Below are 22,162 nucleotides of genomic sequence, written 5' to 3' on the forward strand. Positions count from 1 at the left end.
ATAAAAATAAAATATAACGTGTGTATGATAAAATATAATGATGTAATAACTGATGATAAACTAATGCGTGCAACCATAACTTGTCTTGTTACATTATGTGAAAGAAGCCATATTTTTTCCTGCATGATAGAGTAGAGTCCACTTGATGCTCAAATCGAAGTGTTTAAATGAAAATGTTTAAATTAGGAAAAAAAGTTTTGTAAATTGGCCAATCAAAAAATATTTTGAAGCATTTGTAGCTTCGAGAGGACTACACTCACAGACGTAACATTTATTTCTGATTGATCAAAGGAAATACTATTGCGTATCTTTGAGAATGTTACACCTAATCTTTTTACATCATGGATGTCTCCACAAATAAAAAAGTCTAAAAAAGTCAGGAGAGCATGTAAAAAAAGTTGATAGTGCTCGTAATTATTCTACATGTGACAGTTATTCATGAAAAATTTCGATGTAAACAAAACGTATCTATATCTCGGAAAGAAAAAGTATCCAGATATTTATATGACTTTTTTTCATCCTTAGGAAGAATTGAACACCCATAGTAGGATCATCCATTTCATTCTCACTCTGTATAATGTGTGAGTGTTACATGATAACGACAGAGTCACTAATTCAGAGTTGGGATGACGAAGATGTTATCGATGCGGAAGAGGTTGGAGCAGCGCGAAAAGAAAAATTAGGCGTGGGTCGTTGGCTTAATTGGTCGATATCACAATTGCGCGACCAGACGGACAACAGGAACTTTCTTAACCGCCCAGCCTCTTCCGGTGCTATATTTTTCAGCGAGCGAGCAAAAACACTGCCGTTTCCTCCTACACGAATCAATCATGCTTGATCTCTCTCGTAATTTTTTTAAATTAATCTCCAGATTTTATTTAAAAATTTAGATATGATTCTTGGGATACAACACTTTCATCAACTATTGCCTCAGCAATTATCGCCTCAGCAATTATCGAACAATTAACAAAGAGATTATTTCCAATGCATCATTTTTCCTTTTTCCTAATTAATTATATGCATTTCAATCGAATTATCGCCAATTATTGGAGCAGACGTCGTCTCCTTGTTCGTCTTATTCGTGTAGGACTTTGGATTTGTTATTTCTGGCATTACCGCGTGTGCTTGAACGATGTGTCTGGATTATAAATAGTCTTGCCTCCGATTCCACCACGTTCATTAACGTTAGCCCGCGGCGATTTTTGCAAAAGCGTAATCGGTTTGGCGCCTGTAGACGCAAATGCCTTTGATATCGTAGTGTGAATTTTCGTGGGTGTAATAGATTAATTCGCTAATTGATTTACGCATCGTATACTCGAATGATTTTATACGGAAAACGACAGCAACAAATGGATTTTTGAAACAGAAAGAAGATATAGAAAGAAGAACACGTGACGTTATCAATGCAATAAAAAGGGTATATTTTATCGTTAATCTAAAGATAAAATTGAAGAATAATTTATTCATCTAATTAATCTAAAACAAGAATAAGAAGTAAAATATAAGAAGTAATTACAAATAAAAGTAAAAAAAATTATACTGTGTATAAAAACTTTAAAAATTAGATTATTTTCTGTATATAATTCTATTCCTTTTTTTATTTTTGAAAGTGAAATTTTATATATATATATATATATATATATATATATATATATATTTAATTTTATATAATACAAATAAAAGAAATAAAAGTACACTTGTTTGTTTGAACATAATAATTAATGAATTATTTAAATTTAATTTTATTAAAATAACATTAATATAAAAAATAACATTAATATTATGTTATATGCACTTATATTAATTATATTATTATTATTTAATTTTTTTCATCAATTACAATTATTTTTTATCAATTAACGTTGAGCAGCGAATACACGCTTGTTTCGACACTTTACGGATTTAAGTGAAAAACTTCAGTTGGTTCAATTCTTGCAATGAAAACGCTTTGCTCAACTGTTTGTACAATTCCTACAAGACAAACTCCCGCGTAAGAGGCGATGCGTCGAAGAAATGTATCTGAACAAACTACAAGCGGGAAGAAACAACGTCGAGAGCACTGTCATTCGACGACGACGACGACGACGACGACGACGACGACGACGACGACGACGACGACGTCGACGTCGACGTCGACGTCGTCGTCGGGACGGTCCCTTGTCGTCGTTGTCCTATTTTTGGAGAAGCCCCGTTGGTCTCGACTATCACACATCGTGGTGGGGTTGGTTGTACGACCGTGGACCACCGCTCGCGCCATTTATGGGTGCGTCGCGACGCGTGGTCACTTTGCCGAATTTCCACCACGTGGTCGAGCGACATTGAACAAATTCTCTTTGAGATCACGTTGTTTCGGCATGCGTGCGAGCTTATTCTTTCGAAAAACATTTCTGTCTCCATACATTTCTGTCCTACAATAATAAATACGTGATATAATATTATATATAAGTTACTGGAAAGAATTGGCATTTAATCTTGGAACCGATATAGTAAATATGACATGCGGCGCAAAGTTATATTTCTTATTATGAATGTCTCTTCTCCGTGTTACTTTTCGATCCAGTGTTGAATGCATATTCTTAAGAGATTGTTTCTGAAAGCATTGAACGTAACATTTCAGTTGGTTGAGACATCAATTTAGATTCCTGTTCGATGTTATTATTAATCTCTTCTTTTCTTACGCAATAACTTGACACAGAATTTCTGAACTGTCGCAGTAGATCATGAACGTCTAACTAGATGTACCAGGTGATACCTGATACGAGTTATTAATATTAACAACACGTATTCATAAAAGTTTTTGTGATTAGTTACATTGAATGAATAAATCACTGAAATAATCAATGTACTGTTTTATATAACCGTTTATGAAAACGTGAATGATCTGATTAATCTAATTAAAATTTTAAAAATCTTAATATGAGATAAGAAAGAAAGATTCGAAAAGATATCTTTGTACACATTATAATACTGATAAATAAATTTTATAATGCTGAAAAAGTTTACGTTGTAAGTTTTTCTATTGAAATAAAACATGAAAAATATTTAGCGATATTTCTGCTAAATTTTAAATCATATTAAGATAAAGAAAAATAATTGTTAATAATACTAGAACACTAGAACTCATTTATTTAAAATAACAAAGAAAATCCTAAAAATTTCGTATTTTAAAAAAAATTATATAAAATTTTTGCATATATATGTATGTAATAAACATATCTGATTTAATAATATAATATAACTGGTTAAATGATTAATATAACTGGCTAATAATATAATATTTAGTAATATTTCTGCTAAATTTTAAATTGTATTGAGGTAAAGAAAAATAATTCTTGTAATAGAATGCATGCATTTAAAATAACAAAGAAAATCCTAAAAATTCCATACTTAAAAAGAAAATTATATACTAAAATTTTTGCATACATATAATAAACATATGATATAATAATATAACTGGTTAATAATATTATAACTATAACCGATTAAATAACTATATACATCCTCTACATATTCGATTTAGCGAAAGACAGGCCACGATCTGGCTTTTGTTTTTTGATTTTCTGGTGCAAAACATGTCATGTCGACTGGTTTCCAGGCCATGGCGACTGGTTCAGACATGGTGAATGTTCAGCAATGAGTTCTCCCTGTTCCCAATTGGACGAATAACTTTGCGCATAAAAGTTTTAACCATCAATTTCAATTAACCCAAAGAACCAATTTAGTTGAGCTTTTTTCTACTTACAATCCGATTTATCCGGCCAGGTAAGGTGATAAAAGGTCAAAATGAGGGTGAACCTAGTTTTTTTTTTCACAAGGCAGGAAGCTGCTCGGGATCGTCGAGAATCAATGAACTTCAGGCGGACAGCCGGTCGAAACCGGTTCCTGGCCGGATGACGAAGACGAGAACTCGAAGTGATACTTCGTTCTATGATGAGGTTGCTGACACTCGTACAGTATTCTCATGTGATTGTGTCGATACGCGATAATGCTTCATCTCTTACGTCTCAAGATTTATCGAAGAAATATATAATTTTTACGTTATCGTGTATATAATAATGTCTGATGAACTAAGAGAAATTACCGTTTAGAGAAATGTACTGTTATATGTAAAAGTGCAATTCAAAGTGCAGTATGAATTTTCACAGATGTGACTAATATGAAATATGTTCTCCTTTTAACAAAAAGATTTAATTTTAGGTAATATTTAATGTAAAAAAAAAAAACAATTATACTACCTGAAAAGTCTCACTCTTTATATAAGAAAAACTCACATTGCAGAGCAAATTAATATTAATTAATAATCGCATAATTCGAACAACTACTTAATTAACAATGATTTTATATATATGTGTGTGTGTGTGTGTGTGTGTGTGTGTGTGTGTGTGTGTGTGTGTGTGTGTGTGTGTGTGTGTGTGTGTGTGTGTGTGTGTGTGTGTGTGTGTGTGTGTGTGTGTGTGTGTGTGTTAATATTTTCTTTAATATAAGTATTTTTATAAGTATTTTTAAAAGAAAAAAAGAGAAAAAAATTAATTGATTAATTAATTTATTTGCTTAAAAAATTAATTATTTACTTTAATTTTGCATGTTGATACAAACGAAAATTTTGTTTTATAGATTGCAGAAATGAGTGGATTTAACATTGTTGTATTTGAATTATTAGTTCTGATGGAAAGGAAACAAGTTATAGCTTGTATCGTCGTGAAATCATCTTGACATGTTGAGTACTTTATAAATGCGTTTCTTCACATTCGCGATCGTCAATCTAAGAGATGCCGTCATTTAAGGCAAGATCAACTGGTCGATGGCCTGTGTTCGACTTTGCTGCTCCTTGCTTTATATTTTCGCGCGGAGGTTGTCGACTCCGATTCGCGCGTTTTCACTTTTTGCCAGAGAAACCTCGGGCACCGATTTCAGCCAAAGTCGCTTTCACGTCGTCCGATACTGACATAATTTATCGTTGCCGAAGGAATCACAGTGATATTCAGTTGTATTTTTATTGATTCGTGAACTTGAAAAAGGAGATGCTGCTTTGTTCAAGTACTGAGAAGCACTGTGTTTCCTGGTATTGCAAAAATAAGATATGTAGCTGGCTCATTCAAAATTGGAAAAAGACACGATATAATTTTTATAATTATATATAATTAAAATATAATTAAAATGAATTGCGATTTGACACTACTATATATAGAAATCTCAACTGAATATTTACAACTAACCCTCTATATTGAATTTCATAATCTAATCTATTTGGGTCATTGAGAGATGGTTTTCAAAGGGATTTTAGGCTCTAAAAAAGTCTGAAAAAATTCTGGTATGCTCTTTCAGTATTTGAGAATATGATTATACAATTTTATTGACACGAAATATTTTTTTTCTTTCTTTCTAGAATATTAGTATCTTTTGAATTTCTATAGTTATGATGAAAATAACTACTCATATTATGTATCTAAATAAAGGTTAAAAATCATGCACAAGGAATTGCAACATTACAATGTACAGTTTTTACATTTATAGTGACATGTTTTTTACACATGTATATTTGTAAATCGTTAAAAAATATATAACTTTGTTAAAAAAATTTGTAAATTTTGTCCAATTTTCTTTCTCTTTGCTGCTTTTGTTCTATTTAAAATAACGGTCGATAAATTAATCGAACAATAAGTAGATTTTTCTGCCGCACTCATTGTTGCTTGCATTTTCATACAGATTGCACGCTTGCATCGTGCATGTCTGCACGCACATTCGCAGAACAAGGCCGTGATATGGTGTTTAATGGAATTCGCCTGTCATGCAGACACAGGCAGACAAGCGATAACTTGATTCTCTCGTTCGCATCCCGGTTGATGACCGTTTTTTTTTTTTTTTTTTTTTTTTTTTTTTTTTTTTTTTTTTTTTTCCCAGATAATAGAGGCGGACTCAAGTTTTCATTTTATTTCGTCATCAATCTTACATCTTTTCGATTTTGTAACTATTCGATATCCGGGTTTTTATCCGGAATACGAAAATGTAACAATAAGAATTTGAAGAATTACTTTAAAGAAAGGAAACGATATTAGGCTATCGTTATTTTTGTGCGAAAATTAAATTTAAATTTTAATAAGAGATCTGCCTCCTTATACATTAATTGCGATTTGTGTACGTATCAGTTCTATTCCTATCTGCCTCTTGTCTGTCGTCGACGTGCGATAGCTTTTCAGACAACTATCACGGACTTTCGTCATCTCTCCAAGTCTCTCAGTTCCATCTGCGGTACCATCGTTTTGTTTTCTCTGTTGAATCAAGTTTCAAAGGGACAAGGGAGACTAGAGAGATAACTTTGCGAACTGATGGAATAATGCTGCATGCACGATAACTTGGTTGCGTCTCTTTCATTGCATAATCGTGATAGCATACAGTGCTTAACATTGATATTCGCGACATGATGATGAAAATCATAATCGATATTAATATTTTTATATGTACCATTTTTTGTTCGTATTTTCTATTTCTATTATTTATTTCTAGTTTTTATTTTATTATATTTTATTTTTTTCATTTGATTGCGTCTTGTTATCGTTTATTCGTTTATGTAAAAAAAGAGGTTATAAGTCAATTTTAAAATAAATCAATCTTTAATAAATTATAATCAATTAGATAGAGAAATAATTTGACAAAGAAATGTCATAATGTTTTATTGAAATTTTTACAAAATTTTCAATTTTATTTTTTAAAGAGTTATGTCATAAAGTTGATGAGAAAATGACTATTAAATGACTATTTTAATTGATTTATGATATATTTGTAATATAACATCGTTGCATTTCGTTTTTACAATAATTTTTGTAATTTAATTATTGTTCAATTATTGTTGTTTATTACTTGTAATTTTCAAGGAATTTTTTTTAAAGCGTGCTTTTTATATTTTGTCTTTATATACGTGAGAATTTACCGAATTGTTAACAATAAGAAAAAATCCATCCACTTTAAACATCAAAGATGATACTGATTTTATTGATTAATGTTCAGTACCGAATGCAATGATTTTGTTTAAATGCAATTTTATATAATAAAGACGGATATTTATTTTAATAGTTTTATAAAAGTCGAATTTTGTACCAGTTATGCAGTGTATAATTTTTTATGTTTAGCTTTTAAAAATAAAATTAGAAAATTTTACAATATAATTTTACAATTTTACAATATAAAATATTTATTTTTTACAATTCTTATAGTTTCTTGCAAAATTTTTCCAATTTTATTATTGAAACTTAAGTGATTCTTAATTTTAGAAATTATACATTTTTATGAATAGAAAATATTAAGTACGAAATAAATATATATTTATTTCTAAGATACATTTAATAATACTCTTATTTTAGAATTAATTAGAATTTTTAATAAATTTTCATGAAAATTATGGAATTCTCAGAGAATTTTTTTTTTTTTTTTTTTTTTTTTTTTTTTTTTTTTTTTTTTGGAAAGAGGAAAGTTTAAGAGACACTCTGTTATATCATTTGTGATATTGTAATGACACATTTTCACAAGAATAATTTATCTTTAGTTTTAAGTCTCCTTATATTTTCATTTATCCGTCTTACTTTAAACACATTGATACAAAAGACAGCGACAAAGGATCATTCAACAAGATCGGTTCCGGTTGGAAAGCTGTGACCGTTATGCTATTATACCGGTAGTCTTTGCCCGAAGGTGGAAAGATGTCACCGTACATCCATCGCCGAGTTACTACCAACTACCAAGTCGATCTAGCTCGAGAAAGCTTTTAGCCGCGAGCGTTGTCTTCTGCTTCCTCTTTTAGCCTCTTTTTAAAAAAGGCTGTTAACGGTTAAACCGTCTCTATCCAACATTAGCGACATCAATAAATGATTTTCTGACCATCACTGCAATCAAACGTATGCTTATTATTAGATTACTATAATTCAAAGATAATCTAATACTTAATAATTATTAATACAAGTGAACGTGATAAATCATCCTCTCCTTGGAATCAGCGTCTATTCTAGACCATGATAAAATTCCAAGGGAATTAATCATTATCGCGATATTAAGATATATCAGGTATATTCCGTTTAAAGTGCATGTGATTTATCTTCGTATGGTATTCAAAATGCGTAAAGATTCTTCACATTACTCAACAGGCATTTAAAGAGTGTTCTGTCATCGAAGGTAAATTTAAGAGTCATCGAAAGCGTGATCAAAAATCAATTTCTTGTGCTTTCTTAAGTGCTTTCGTGGTGCAATTTATCATTTAGAATAAAATTGTCATTTTATTGTCGCTATATCATCAGCTCTCACTATACATATCTCTGAAAACATCTTCAGGCCAACATGGTGAGATTAATAATTATAAAGATGATATATAATTATTTTGTATTTATTTCCATCACTTTCACATTTATAAATAAGTTCTTATTTTATTTTCTGAATATTATTATTATTATTATTATTATTATTATTATTATTTTCAGAAAGAATTAACGAAAAGAGACTGGATTCTTTTGTAAAGATACATATTTTCAAACAATTAATATTTATAAAGAAAGATTATGCAAAGCAAGATCTTCTTTGAATAATTGAATAATTTCTATGCTTTAAATGCATTAAATTTTTCAAAGTGAAGTACGTTTTTCGTAACGATATGTACTTTGTTTATAAAGAGAATAAGTAAAGAAACTCTTTGTATCCTACTCGCTAATGATTTTAAATAATTCACGTTTTATCTTCGAGAGCAGTTGAACGTGAAGGGAAAAGCAGCAGGTGTATCTCGACTGCTTCGGCAAGTTGCATCTGCATTTCGCATCGGGATAACCAGACAGGTTGCCTTCATTGTTCCATCCTTGAACGCCAGTCCTGTTGTATCACTCGAGAACCAGTTTTCGATTTCTTTTTTTTTTCCATTATGTATATATATTCTATGAAGAAACTATCAAAGTGTTAAATCTATATTAAATTTATTGAGATCTTTCATCTGGAAATTGTTGATGTTTTGCCTTTAAATGTCTGTATTAATCAACAACCAATTAGAAAACAGAATCAAAATTGATTATTAAAATAAATTAATATTATGCCTTATGTGATAAAATATTTTAGTTTATGTTTTTCGACTTTAATGTTGAAAGTAATTATCAATCAAAATAGCTATTAATAACTTAATTTATTATGAATTTATTTTAAAAATTATAATAAATTTAAAAAAATGTGAAAATAACGAAAGGGAGAAAGAAAAAGGTAAAATTAAACTAATCGTGAGAAATTCTGTATTATAAAAATGAAATAAAAAATTTGTTTAATTATTTGCTGATCCTTTCCCCCCCTCCTCTCTCTCTCTCTCTCTCTCTCTCTCTCTCTCTCTCTCTCTCTCTCTCTCTCTCTCTCTCTCTCTCTCTCTCTCTCTCTCTCTCTCTCTCTCTCTCTCTCTCTCTCTCTCTCTCTCTCTCTCTCTCTCTCTCTCTCTCTCTACTTTGATCTCTTCCTTCTCTTCCTCAAACTCCGCATGTATAAACGCACATCTTTTATGTGACTTTTTTTATTTCCTCAAATATATATCAGTATAAATTTTGCAAATAACAAAGAATTTTCCTATTTATTCTCTTTACAATCGATAAGTAGTATCGATAAGAAGTATACATCATTACAAACAATATACTTTACTTTGAAGAATTTAATTTACGTTTACTAACATTTTGAAGTACGATGGAAATTACCTATTGGAAGTATAATCCTGCATAATCTCTTTTTATAAATTTATAAATTATTAGTTGTTAATTAAATAATATATTAATATTAATTATTAATTGTTAAAATGTATAAATTTAGTAATTGTCGATTTTAAACAGGTATATTTTTATTGAATAAAAGCACTATTATTATTAAAAATAATATTCAGCAAATCGATGCTAAAAACGATCGATTTTACGTTCTCCAAGTCTCCTTAACTCTTCTTAACTACGCCTCTTCCGATGGATCTTCTGGACATTACATATCCCCTACTATGATCGAGATCGGTTAGCTGGGTGTTAATCGATGATGTATTGGCGATGACATCAATCAGGATTCGGTCCGCAGATTCCTCTCGCACGATCGGCTCGTAACAGCACGTCTCGTAACCAGGCGTTCCATTTATGTTCCGTCGATGACGCGACTCATTACAACTAACGATGTCATGCCTAGCGGCTCAGTTCGTTTCCCGTTGTTGTTCTCACCGGGTGGTCACGCAAGAGCTTTCGCGGCTTTAGGTCAGACGCGAACTCTCGATCGTTCCAGGGAGTGTGAAAAGTGCCAATCTTGAATTCTAAATACGTAGCTGCAGAGGTACGTAAGATATCTCCAAGGCAATGAGTAGAGAGCATTGTTGCGAAACATGGAAATTTATAATCGCAGATGTGTCATCTCGGACGAAGTATAAGCAACTTAGACATACGTCTCTGTTTGTTGCTATGATACATCTCAACTTTTTTGCTACTTTTGAAATGATAAAATGTGGATTTACCTAATTATTATCATCAAGATAATTTTAAGATGTCGTATAAAAAATTCTGTACATTCGCGGTAAGGACAGGACTCTATCCTTGAAAAGATTATTCAGGCTATTAGGTATATTTTCGGTATATTATTTACGTTAACCCGCCGCCGTTCTTCTTGGTTCTTCTGCTCGAATCGGCAGGTAGCTATTACGTAAATGTTTAATTATAGTATATCTACCGAGGCTCCCGTCGATGATCATTGTTTGTTGCGTAAAACTTTTCTAGACGTTAATTGATGCGTAAAGGCGTAGCAGTGCACTTCCTACGAGTGGCAAAACCTCTCTAGGTTTCCTATGCCCTGCCAAGAAAACGGAAGCGGCTAGACTTATCTAATCGTTGCCGAGTTGGTGCGGAAAGGAAATTGTTTCTTGCGTGATATTTGCTATGCTTGAGAAAGTAGCACGCGTTTCTTCTAACGCGTTCGTCGCGAAAATTGCTTTAAGCCTTTTAGCGAATCAGTGAAATTGCCAAAGCGATTGCGAGTAAAACTCGTGTAAAAATTTAATGACAAGTAATTGCAAGTAATATTTTCTATTTCTTTTACACGCCTTAAGTCGTCTTTTTCTTTTTCTTTTTTCTTTCTTTTTTCTTTCCTTTTTTTTTTAGAATTAGGTTAATAATTAACAATGTTATGTTTCTTTTAAAAGTTTGAATCACATAATGTAAAAGCTATGGGATTTGTATATGGACATGTTTTGTAGTTATTTTAAGAAAATTTAATTACAGATTTTTATTTCGTTTTACGCAGAAAATAATCGAACATGACTTTATTAATAGATTTCGAGATAATTATAATAAATAAAATATATAAAATAAAATATTATAATTAATTATACTTTATTTTTGATTAACTTTATTTTTCACTTATCTCACCTTTATAGATAAATATTTAATAATGAGACTATTTTAACACGGTATAAATATGTAAGCACATAAAAGCAAAAGTTATAAAGATTCCTTCGTTTCCGAGGCCATAAGGCGCCTAAGATGTCTAACAGGTCAGGTATTACCGACCCTTAACGAAATTAATCTGCTCTTCAAAGGGTTAAGGAATTACGAGAGGCAAGGCTATTATCTCTTTCGCTTGAATCATTGTAAGAACTTAGAAACGAAGTTCATTACTTGCATGGCTACCTAACCAAGGTCAAGGTGTCAAGAGGCCAAGATATTGCTTAAAGGTCTCTTAATAATGCGTCTCGCGATCGGCAGAGTGGATAAAATGAAAGATCGTCTGCGAATAATTTTCTGATCAAAACTCATTGTTGAGCAAATCTTAATACGACGAAACGAAGATTCGTGCAAAGTTAATCTGCTCAACATAAAAAATAATTAATTTTCTATAGCTTTGATTGCTATTTGATTGCTTATCGTTTGCATATGAGTTTACATTTCGTATTTTTATTTGCTTGCATTTAGCAAAAAAATTAATAATTTTGGAGAAGGCCAACTTTATAAAATAGCCTCAATGATAAATTTTCCTTTATACAATCCCATTTTTAACGAGTTTGCATACCTTTAGTTAAAAAATTATTAACAAATGAATTTCAAGAGAGACAGAGAGAGAGAGAGAGAGAGAGAGAGAGAGAGAGAGAGAGAGGAGAGGGCAAATTCAATTTTTTGCTTTTTATTCATTTTTTGAAAATAACAGAAGATAGGCATTGCAATTGCGAGAGTAGATACGTCGCGAGGATCACTCAAGCCTTCGAGTGTGTGAAGTCAAGCTAATCGACATCCCATAAGATTACGTTCCGATGATTCTACCGAGAACACCGTCAAGTTCCTTGCCATAGCGAAGACAGGTATCTTCGATCACGCTTTCTTCTTATGTGACGCTGCTGTCACGGTTGAGCGCCAACGATAACAACGCTCGAGATTTCTTCATTTCTCGGGACGATCGCACGTCATCAGAAGCATTTGTTAGGTGATTTCTCGCGTTATAACAAGTTGAAAAAAAAAAGAAAAAAAATGCTATTAACTTCGATTTCGCAAAGATTGTATAGAATACATAAGAAATCATCAGCAAGATAAGAATAAATTACTAATAATGAAGAGAACTATTGATAATACAGGTGGATTGGATTTTCTCATATTTTGTTTGCACACTTTTTTTTTATCTAAGCAGTGCATGTAAAAAGTGAAATAGAAAAGATTACTTTAAAATTAAAGTTTTGTTTTACTGAAAGATGTTAAAAAAGTGCTAATTTTGATTTCCATGGTGATAAGTAAAAATGATTTTTTATAGTTCTTGAGCTGCAGAAATTTCTGTCTTTCAAAAAATTTTAAGAATGTTTTTTAGAATAAGGTTTTTTATCACACACCTTAAATATAAATCGTTTACTTAAAAGAAGTTGCAATTCAAACTCTACGCAATAGAGTCAAATAATATGTTGATGAAAATTACTAGGTATAGTTACCTATATTGAGAGAAACATATAATAATAGTCTAATAGTTTGGTCGAAAATTTATATTACAAAGTCTAATTAACGTTTATTTAAATTTGTGTTTCACGATGTTTTCCCTTCTCTCAGTTTTGAGAGATCTAAAGGAAGACGTCGGTCCCTGTTCTCAAGCATTGACTAATATTTTTTTATTCAATGCTTTACGCAGTAAGCATTATACCGTGGGAACCACCGTTAATCGCAGAATAGATTTCAGGGTGAGCGGGAAAGTTACTAGTTATGGTAATTCCAAAGGGTACACCTTGCGAAGCAGCAGATTAACTCTCATTGTCCAACAAAATCCGGAACAAAAAGATATTTCTTGTTAAACCGCCGGCGTTTAGAAAGTACACTTACTTTCTTTGTTCCCTCAGAAAATCGTAGCTTTCGTCGATTTCCGAAGATGCTGATCTGATGGCCGATTTACTTTTTCTCTTGCTTGCAAAGTATCACGAGATGGCTGTGAAATTGCAGCGACAGGTGACTTGACCAGCTTAACAAAAAAAGAAAAACAAAAACGTAATTCTCTTTGGAGAAAACAAAGTCGCGATGAATAAATGACAAGCATAAGGAGTATTAGTTGTTAATCATAGTTTTACAACTAATTCTCTTCAGAATTAAAATTACTGCCACATGGCATATTTGATCGCTGTTAGTTCAATTTTACATAATCTTGCTTCTTTTTCAAGATTGGACAACTAGTAACTAGTTAAAAAGTTGAAAGTTAATTAATAAACTTCAAAGGTTAATAACGTTCAACTTAGTCAGTTTTAAATAAATTAATTTATAACTTCAACTTATTTTTAAAATACGTGAACTTTAACTTATGAACTTTTTTTTCTAAGTTAAAAATTAAATTATCAATGTAAGAAGAAAAGATTCTCGTTAAAAAAAAAAAAAAAAAAAAAAAACTCTCGTTCCTATATAAAAGAAAATTTCTTTGTTATCTTATATAGATAAACTTAATTTACAAATAAAATATTAAATTTGTTCGATGATCCGTATTGTAATTATTTTATTATTTATAATATTTTATAAAAAATTACACATTCCAAATTCCGACATTCTAATTTATAGAATATATATTCTCTTATAAATAATGCTTTTTAAAATTAACTTTTAATTTTACTGAATTTAATTGAAAAATATTAACTTATCCAATCCTGTTTTTCAGTATGCCAGATTCTTCTCATTTTTCAAAATAATCTTGCGCATTATTCCAGGTCAGCCTTGCAGACGTTGCACAAGGTATCCGGAAAAGCACGCGAGCAAAACTATTTTCTGGGTGGACTGTCGCATGACTGGGTCAGTTACTATGAGCAACGGATCGAGAGCGATCGGTCGTGCCTCAACGAGTGGCATGCCATGGACAATCTGGAGTCTAAGAGACCGCCGTCACCGGACAGCGTACGCACCAAGTGAGTCCGATTGCTTCTGTTCTTCTGAGAACGGCGTCTCGAAGAGGAGCCTGTCTTCAGGACAGGAAGAATGTCCGACGATCGCTCTTTCCGATTGGCAATGGCATTGTATGCGTTGCATTCAAAAATTTAATGCTTCCAGAAAGAGGCTTTCTCCTTGACATTTTCGATTTCGCGGACGTTCGATTTTAATATTCCAATACGTATAACATGCCGAGATTCGTGAAACAGCTGGCCATCGCAAATTTAGCTTGGTACCGTGCCAGAGTTTGGGTCGTTTGTTGATGCGCCTTCTTCGGTTGTCTCACATCGCGTTGGGTTACGCGCATAAGTGGAGCATAACTTCATAGCCGTCCTTCAATTATTTCCAGTTTCTACGTCTACTCCTTTTCGAACTGTGCTTTAAACATTTGGAGATTATTGGGTCACTTGGATTTCAATATTACGAAATACTGGAGGAAGTGCACATGGGAGGCAGACGTAGCTGGAAATTTTTTTAATTTAAATCTTTGTATATATTTATTTATACATTTTTATACTCATAAATATAATAGTTGGCAGAACAATGACTATAATAATTAATGAAAAGTACATTTGTATTACATTATATGGACGGATAAGTATAACAAGTATAATACATTGGACAATTATTTGCTGAGAAACTTAACTAATTTCCTCTATTTGATTTTAATTTAATTAAATTAATCTTTTTAATTTATCGCAAGATAAATAGAGATATTTTTGTAATATAGGCCCAGAGAAAGAGAAGAAACCGAGCGCGTGATTCGATCGACATTGAAAGAGATCATGATGTCAGTGGACCTTGATGAAGTTACTTCCAAGTATATTAGAGGTCGACTTGAAGAGGATCTTGACATGGACCTCGGAGAATTCAAGCCATTTATCGATCAGGAGATGCTCACCATACTGGGGCAAATGGATGCGCCTACTGAGATATTCGATCATGTTTATCTCGGCAGCGAGTGGAACGCTAGCAATTTAGAGGAACTTCAGAAAAATGGGTGCGTTTCATCACATTGTATTTACTTCTTACATATTCTCACTGTAAATTGCATAGCTTATCATCTTATCTTCTTGATTTTATCACGATATATGATATATTTCCAATATTTTAATCACCTATAAAGGCAATAATCGATTTAAAATTGAGTTTTACCATCATTTAAATCATTTTTTTGTATCTTTAAATAAGTATACAAGGATATAATTGTTTTTATAAATATTTTTTTTAATGTTTAATGAAAAAATCTCTAAATATACACAGGAATATACCGGGTAACTTGCCCGCATTACTTCCTGAAGTGATTCGGACTATTCCCTCACCCCTCAAAAAAAAGTTATATAAACATCACAGATCTGGTAATGAGTTATTTCCGAGTTACTTCCATCTTTATGTTTAAAAAAATCGTAATTTATTTTTCGTAATCATAATCATAATAATCATTTATTTCATAGTCCTTTAACAAATGTAACTTCATTTCGGACTACTAAGCAGGATGCGCCACGTGGAGGTATAATCCTCTTGGCATCTCTCCTTTATACATTTTTTTAAAGAAACTATAAAATAAATACTGACTAATAAATACTAATATATTAATATACTAATATGCTAATATGCTAATATACTAATATAGTTTTATATTAATAAATACTAAGAAATAAATTGATTATTATGATTATGAAAAATAAATATGATTTTTTTTAAACATAAAAGTGGATATAATTCGGAAATAATTCATTTCCTATGTTTATGTAGCTTCTTTTCTTTCTTTTTGGATCTTAAATCACTTCAAGAAGTAATACGAGCAAGTTTCCAGACACCCTGCATATTATAATTGAAAATAATATTTGTAAAGTGAAAAATATTGAATATGCTTCTTCATCTCGACATGTATTTTTATATGTGGTTGCTAATTAACTCTACATTTTTTTTATCATATATTTTCAGTGTAAGGCACATCTTGAATGTTACTCGGGAAATTGACAACTTCTTTCCGGGAATGTTCACGTATTTGAACGTACGTGTATATGACGATGAGAAAACAGACTTGTTGAAGCATTGGGATAACACATTCAAATATATTACTAAGGCCAAAATGGAGGGCTCCAAGGTGTTGGTGCACTGCAAGATGGGAGTGTCTCGTTCTGCTTCCGTGGTGATAGCTTACGCGATGAAAGCTTACAACTGGGATTTTTCCCAGGCATGGAAACACGTCAAGGAAAAGCGCAACTGCATCAAGCCTAATAACAGTTTCCTTCTGCAACTGGAAACATATCAGGGTATTCTGGACGCAATGAAGAACAAGGAGAAGCTCCAGAGATCCAAATCCGACACGAATCTGAAATCTCCCACGTCCGCGAAGGATCAATCAAAAAAGGAGGAAAAATCGAATAATATAGAAAACAATATGCAGGAGGTTTCAGGTTCGGAGTTGAAGAAAACTAGCCAAAGACCAAAAAGTTGGTCGCCAAATGTCAAAGTTGCTGAAAATATGTTACCTTCCGGTAAATATATATTTATTGTTCTGATATTTTTAATTCAATTTCCTTAAATAAATTGTTTTAAGAAATTTAGAATTAATTATTAATAGAAAGTATCTGAATGTATATAACTTGAATTTAAACAAATTTAAAAAAATTTTTAATTAAATATATATTATATAAGGTAAAAAGAGAAATAATTTATTTATATAATTGAAATAAATATTTCAATTAAAATTAGAAATTATATATTTTACTATTAGAAATAAACATTCTCATTACTTGTCTCGAATGTTTCAGTTCCTTTGTCACAGTCGTTGGAAAGTATCGACAAGGCAGGAAATACGGAAGTTACACGGGAGGATCTTCTTCGTGGCTCGAATCAAAAACCGGCAATGGAACAGGAGGCTCGCAATGTTCTAATGCCTTGCGATAATGGGCAATCTTATAGCGTGTCGCAAAACAAAATAATGCACCTACCCGCCCCGCTAATCCCTGGCACACCTAGCGTAAAAAATAGAATTAGTAAGTTAGAAACTCAGGGACAGAAAAGAAAAGGTCTGGTTCTCAATCTAACCAATCAGTTTGAAGCAGCCAGCAGTAAACCGTCATCGCCGGGATCCGATTCGGACGCGAGATCTCTATCCCAGAGTTTAATTACGGAAGACAATGCGAAGCCAATCGAGAATAGCCACTCGTATTGCGAACAGTTACAGGAACCGCGTGATACCATGGCTTCCGCCCCAAAAGATCCTTCCGGAAAGGAAGTTTGGGATCCTGGTGAGGAACAGAGAGAGAGGAGGAACGAAACGAGTCAAAAGTCCACCGAGATCAACGATAATAGTGAATGTCTAGTCTGGACTGCGTCTACGGATACAACGTATGCTGATTCGTGTGATGACAATAAAACTGATAAAACCGAGTGTGTGGAGACAAGTGAGTGTATTACAAGTGCAGCGACGGATACGACTAATGCGACACCGATTATAATAACGACGATCTCGACCACAGCGACGATAGGAGGAGGAGCGGCAACGTCGTCGACGTGTCACGATGTTTTAGGGAAAAAAGCGAGGAAGGACGGTGATCCGTTCAGTGCCCAGCTAGACCGAGTGTTTGATCGCGAGGAAAGACGAGGTGAACCCACTACAAGGGAATCTCCGAGTCGGCAAAGTTCCTGGAGCAGTTACGACAGTGCAGTGATTCTCGACAACAATTCGGTACATAGCTCCTGGGCTACTTTACCATCGAGGAACAGTTCCTGGGGCTCTTATGACATGCGGCCATCTGATCTACTTGGTTCTAGTGGTTTGTTTCCATATGATAAGGAAGAGATACCATGGCATCCGGGTACAGTAAAGCGCACTAAACAGAAATTAGAGGAAGGCACAACTGCGGGCGAAGTAAAACGTGTGTGCACGCAGAGCTCAACAACCGCGGACGACAAAATTGAGACGTTAAGTACCGAGGTAGATGCGGTAACGGTTGAGGCGTACAATCCGATGCTGTTGCATCACATGCCGTCACCAACGTTGCGAAGAAGAGATTCATCGCCTACTCAGGAACATAATCTTAAAGTAGAAACAAATAGAGACTCACCGAGTCCGGTAGGCAGCATCGATATTTCCCTTACGTCCATGCGCCAGATCGGAAGATTGTCTACAAGCGCCCCCGCGCCGTCCTCTCTATCCGAGTCCGATCTGCCTCTGTCTTTAAGATCCTGTAGATCGGAAAGTGAGACGTCCAGTCCATGCGTCGTCAACACCACCCAGTGCCCCTCCGTGAAACATCACAAAATGGTCTTGGAAAATCTCTGTAACAAGTCCGTGTTCAATAAGCGTTGCTTCTCTGTGGATGACTCGCCGGAAGCAGAGTGTCCGCGTAGCACGTCTGGCATAGTAAAAAATCTGAAGAAAGAATTTGAAGCAAAGTCGACCAAGTTGGAGAGAAGTCCTGAAAACGTATGTGAAGGCGAAAACACGTCATTGACCGCGCGACCCAAGAGGGACGTGAAGATCAGAAGTTTGCCCTCGTCGCCGGTGATCCCACACAACGAGTCCAAGATTCAGTCGTCGTCCAGTGTTGGCGAAACCAAAGACAGCAAGCATGGTAGAAGGAATGAAACAACAACACCGTCATCGCAAGACAACGCGGAAGATCTCTCTGTCAGAGTTTTGGTAGGAAAGTACGAGGTCGCCAGGCCGAATTCTAGAAAAAGCTCGGACGTGCAGTTACGCGTACACAAAGACAAAGATTGGGATACGATGGAAGTTCATCCACCGGCAAAATCGAAGATTGCTCCCGAATTTTCGAGGAGATCAGCGCCGATTATGATTAACAATCACACCTCCACACCTCTGTTCAACGAGACGTTGGAAGCCCCCGGCAGACCGCCGGCGGTACCCTCGCCCAGTGTAGTCATGGCCAGCGTAGTGGCGAAGGCAGCTAGCAAGAAACAACAACAGCATGGCAGAACCCATCCCCTCGCTAGGCTGCAGGTCAGGCCTAGGCACAGCAGTCCTGTTTACAATACCATGTAATGTGGAAACGATAGTCTTTTGTTTTTCGTTTACGGATTCTTAAACGTAACGCGAGTACAGCGCATCTAATGCGGACGAGAGTATTCACGTGGGTACGATTACGTGGGTACGTCGCCGTGACGATGAAATCGTGTGATCTCTTTATGTTGGCGATGAAGATTGGGTTTTCGGAGCCAAGGCAATTGCACCTGTTGTTTTAAGAATAGATCTTTTTCTTTGTCGTTCTCTTTTCTTTATCGCTGCAATCGCTCGTACAGCTGTTCGCCCTGTTCATCGAAAAGAACAACCTTGTCATTTCGATAATCGTAACGTATCGATGATGTATCTTATTATCTACAATCTCGCGTAAGTGTTCGGATCTTTTTGTAACGACAGGCGCTTTATGTTCCTTCTTGTCAACGTGTATCTTGGCTTGACGTTAGTTCAATTATTTTAAGCTGGAAATGCAACAATCACGAGGCTGCGCGTCGAGAAGAGGGTCAACGTAATTTCAGGAAGGAATAATTGTATAGATCACTTTGTCATAATTTAGTGGGCTTGGAATCAAACGTGCGTTAAGTAGTGAAAAGTGATTTGATTTATTGCGCGAATGACTAATGCGAAAGGCGAAGATTTTAATCCGCAAGAGAACAAGAAAGAAAGAAAGAAAAACCGGGTGCTCAGTCAGGCTGTGAATGTAAGGTCTGAGCCTCGGATGCACGCTGACCTTTCTTCTACTTCGCTTTCTTCATCTTTTCTTTTTTTTTTCTTTTTTTTTCTTTTTTTTTCTTTTTTTTTTCTTTTTTTTTCGTCGGATAACGATGTTACCGCGTGAGACGATAAATCTCCGATTTTCGAAACGACTTTATCGATTTTGTCGTGACAGAAAAAATTATACGACGAGACCTCGAGATAATGTAATATTAAGTAACACTACTAGTAATTTATAGGTGATAATGTGATTAGAGTGATGCACAGTATGCGAGAATACGATGTGGTGAAGTGTGTTTTCTGTTGAGCGACTGTTTTTAAAAGCATAAGTGCATTCGGAAAGGGGGGTACCGAAATTCACGCGACTTTCTAATCGATTCCAAAAAATCCAAAAGTAAATTTTCCTGATCTTTCACATCAGCGGTCATATTTTGCATAAGCATGGAAAATTGGTTAGTCAAAAATAATAACATTGAACGAGTGGAGTTAGATTTCTCTTAAATCGTAAGTAATTACAAATAATTTTAAACTTCTATTGTCTCTTACTTATAACATATATGCTGCAACAATTTCGATTTAATGAACCAGATCTCATTAAATTTCATTGAGTGATGAGATCGTCGCCTCATGCGTCTAGAATATATAATTATATGTACAGATTGTATCTTCACTGTTTTGATCCAAGTCTCTTAGGCTGACAGGACTGTTGTTCTCGCGAATTAGGTACCTCTCTTATTCATTAATTGTTATTAACTTGCTCTTTGTACTCCTACTACTATAGATTGTCCTTATCTTAATTAATTCAGCTCGATTGATCGTGTAATGCTTTTCAACAGCTGACGATGCAGCAATGATAGTGCATCGGTTCCGCTATTGACTCCCGTAAGTTGAGAAAGTGCGTATGAAATAGCGAGGAAAAATGTGTGTTGATCTTCTTGGGTGCATGCGCGTACTGTACTTCTTTATCAATCGACCTGGAGCACATTATATCTGTATCAATATTTTTTTAAACACATATCACCGACTCATCGTTAATTTTGTAAATTGTGAACGTTCCCATTATGTCGTGAAATTTAGTTAGACAAAAACGAAGGAAACCCAATTCATCGCGCAAATTGACGACCAATTTTATACTCTGATGTATTCTGACGAATACAACCGCTGCTAAGAGGCGCCTCAGGAGCGCATCGCGATTATCGTGTATAAATATATTTTATTACAAACAGATTTCTTAACCACATTAGGCTCGTTGATCGTTTAGATTGTAGATGCGGACGAAAAATGTCCTGAAACGTGTAGTTTTCCGAATAGTCTGTTGGATCGCACCTAGAGATTAACTATTACCTACTTATATGATTAAGTACAATCGGATGCAATTTAGAAGGAGAAAGATCTGTTTTCTCTGCAACATCTTGCAACATCTTGTTGGGATGATCCTTTAAGCGCGAGAGTTGCGGAGAGTGAAAAAGTCTTTCAAAGTCTCGAATATTATCCAAATGTCGAGTTTGGAATATACTTGGATGCACAAGATTTCGATAACTTCCATACTGGAATCCGATGTGGATCGGATCTCCAACCACGCCGCAAAAGTATTATAAACAAAACGTATCGTCTTTGGCGCAAGTATTACAAAAAAAAAGAAAAAAAGAAAAATACGCGATGCGCTTTCTGCTCTCTCACCGTGTTTGTCCACGAGCAATCTTTTTCTATACCGTGTCGCTTATCAACCGATCGATTTGCTCGTGTTAAGTAAGTTTGTATTGTCACAAATCGATGTGCTCAGTTTTAGTGATTGTCCCCTGTCCCTTATGTCCCTTCCTTCGACCGCTCCAATCCTTATCTCTTAAGTTTTGCTTAAGTGTGTGCGTTCGTTCGATACGAGAATTTGCTGTCATATGAGAAATGATGATAAAACCGTACGTTGTTCTGTATAAATTTTGTACTATAGTTTGTATTAAATAAAATACATTGTTTATTGCTTGAGACAGCATGTGTCATTTCTTTCGGGAAAAACAAAGAAAATAATTATAGCATCTATCTTTATTCTACATCT

General features: G+C 34.0%; 1 protein-coding gene across 4 annotated transcripts in view; it reads left to right on the forward strand.

Moving 5' to 3' along the window:
• Nucleotides 1-22,092, forward strand: part of ssh (Protein phosphatase Slingshot) — a 106,070-nt gene extending 83,978 nt beyond the window's left edge. For all 4 annotated transcript variants that reach the window (XM_089073416.1, XM_011640222.3, XM_011640223.3 and 1 more), the window contains 4 exons: nt 14,183-14,377; nt 15,130-15,399; nt 16,347-16,903; nt 17,180-22,092. In XM_089073416.1, coding sequence (XP_088929542.1) covers nt 14,183-14,377; nt 15,130-15,399; nt 16,347-16,903; nt 17,180-19,419 — 3,262 coding nt within the window. In that variant the 3' untranslated portion in view covers nt 19,420-22,092. The remainder of the gene's footprint in view (nt 1-14,182; nt 14,378-15,129; nt 15,400-16,346; nt 16,904-17,179) is intronic.
• Nucleotides 22,093-22,162: the final 70 nt, after the last annotated feature.

Source organism: Pogonomyrmex barbatus, unplaced genomic scaffold, assembly GCF_055798465.1.
Source record: "Pogonomyrmex barbatus isolate J1 unplaced genomic scaffold, ASM5579846v1 scaffold15, whole genome shotgun sequence".
Lineage (NCBI taxonomy): Eukaryota > Metazoa > Arthropoda > Insecta > Hymenoptera > Formicidae > Pogonomyrmex > Pogonomyrmex barbatus.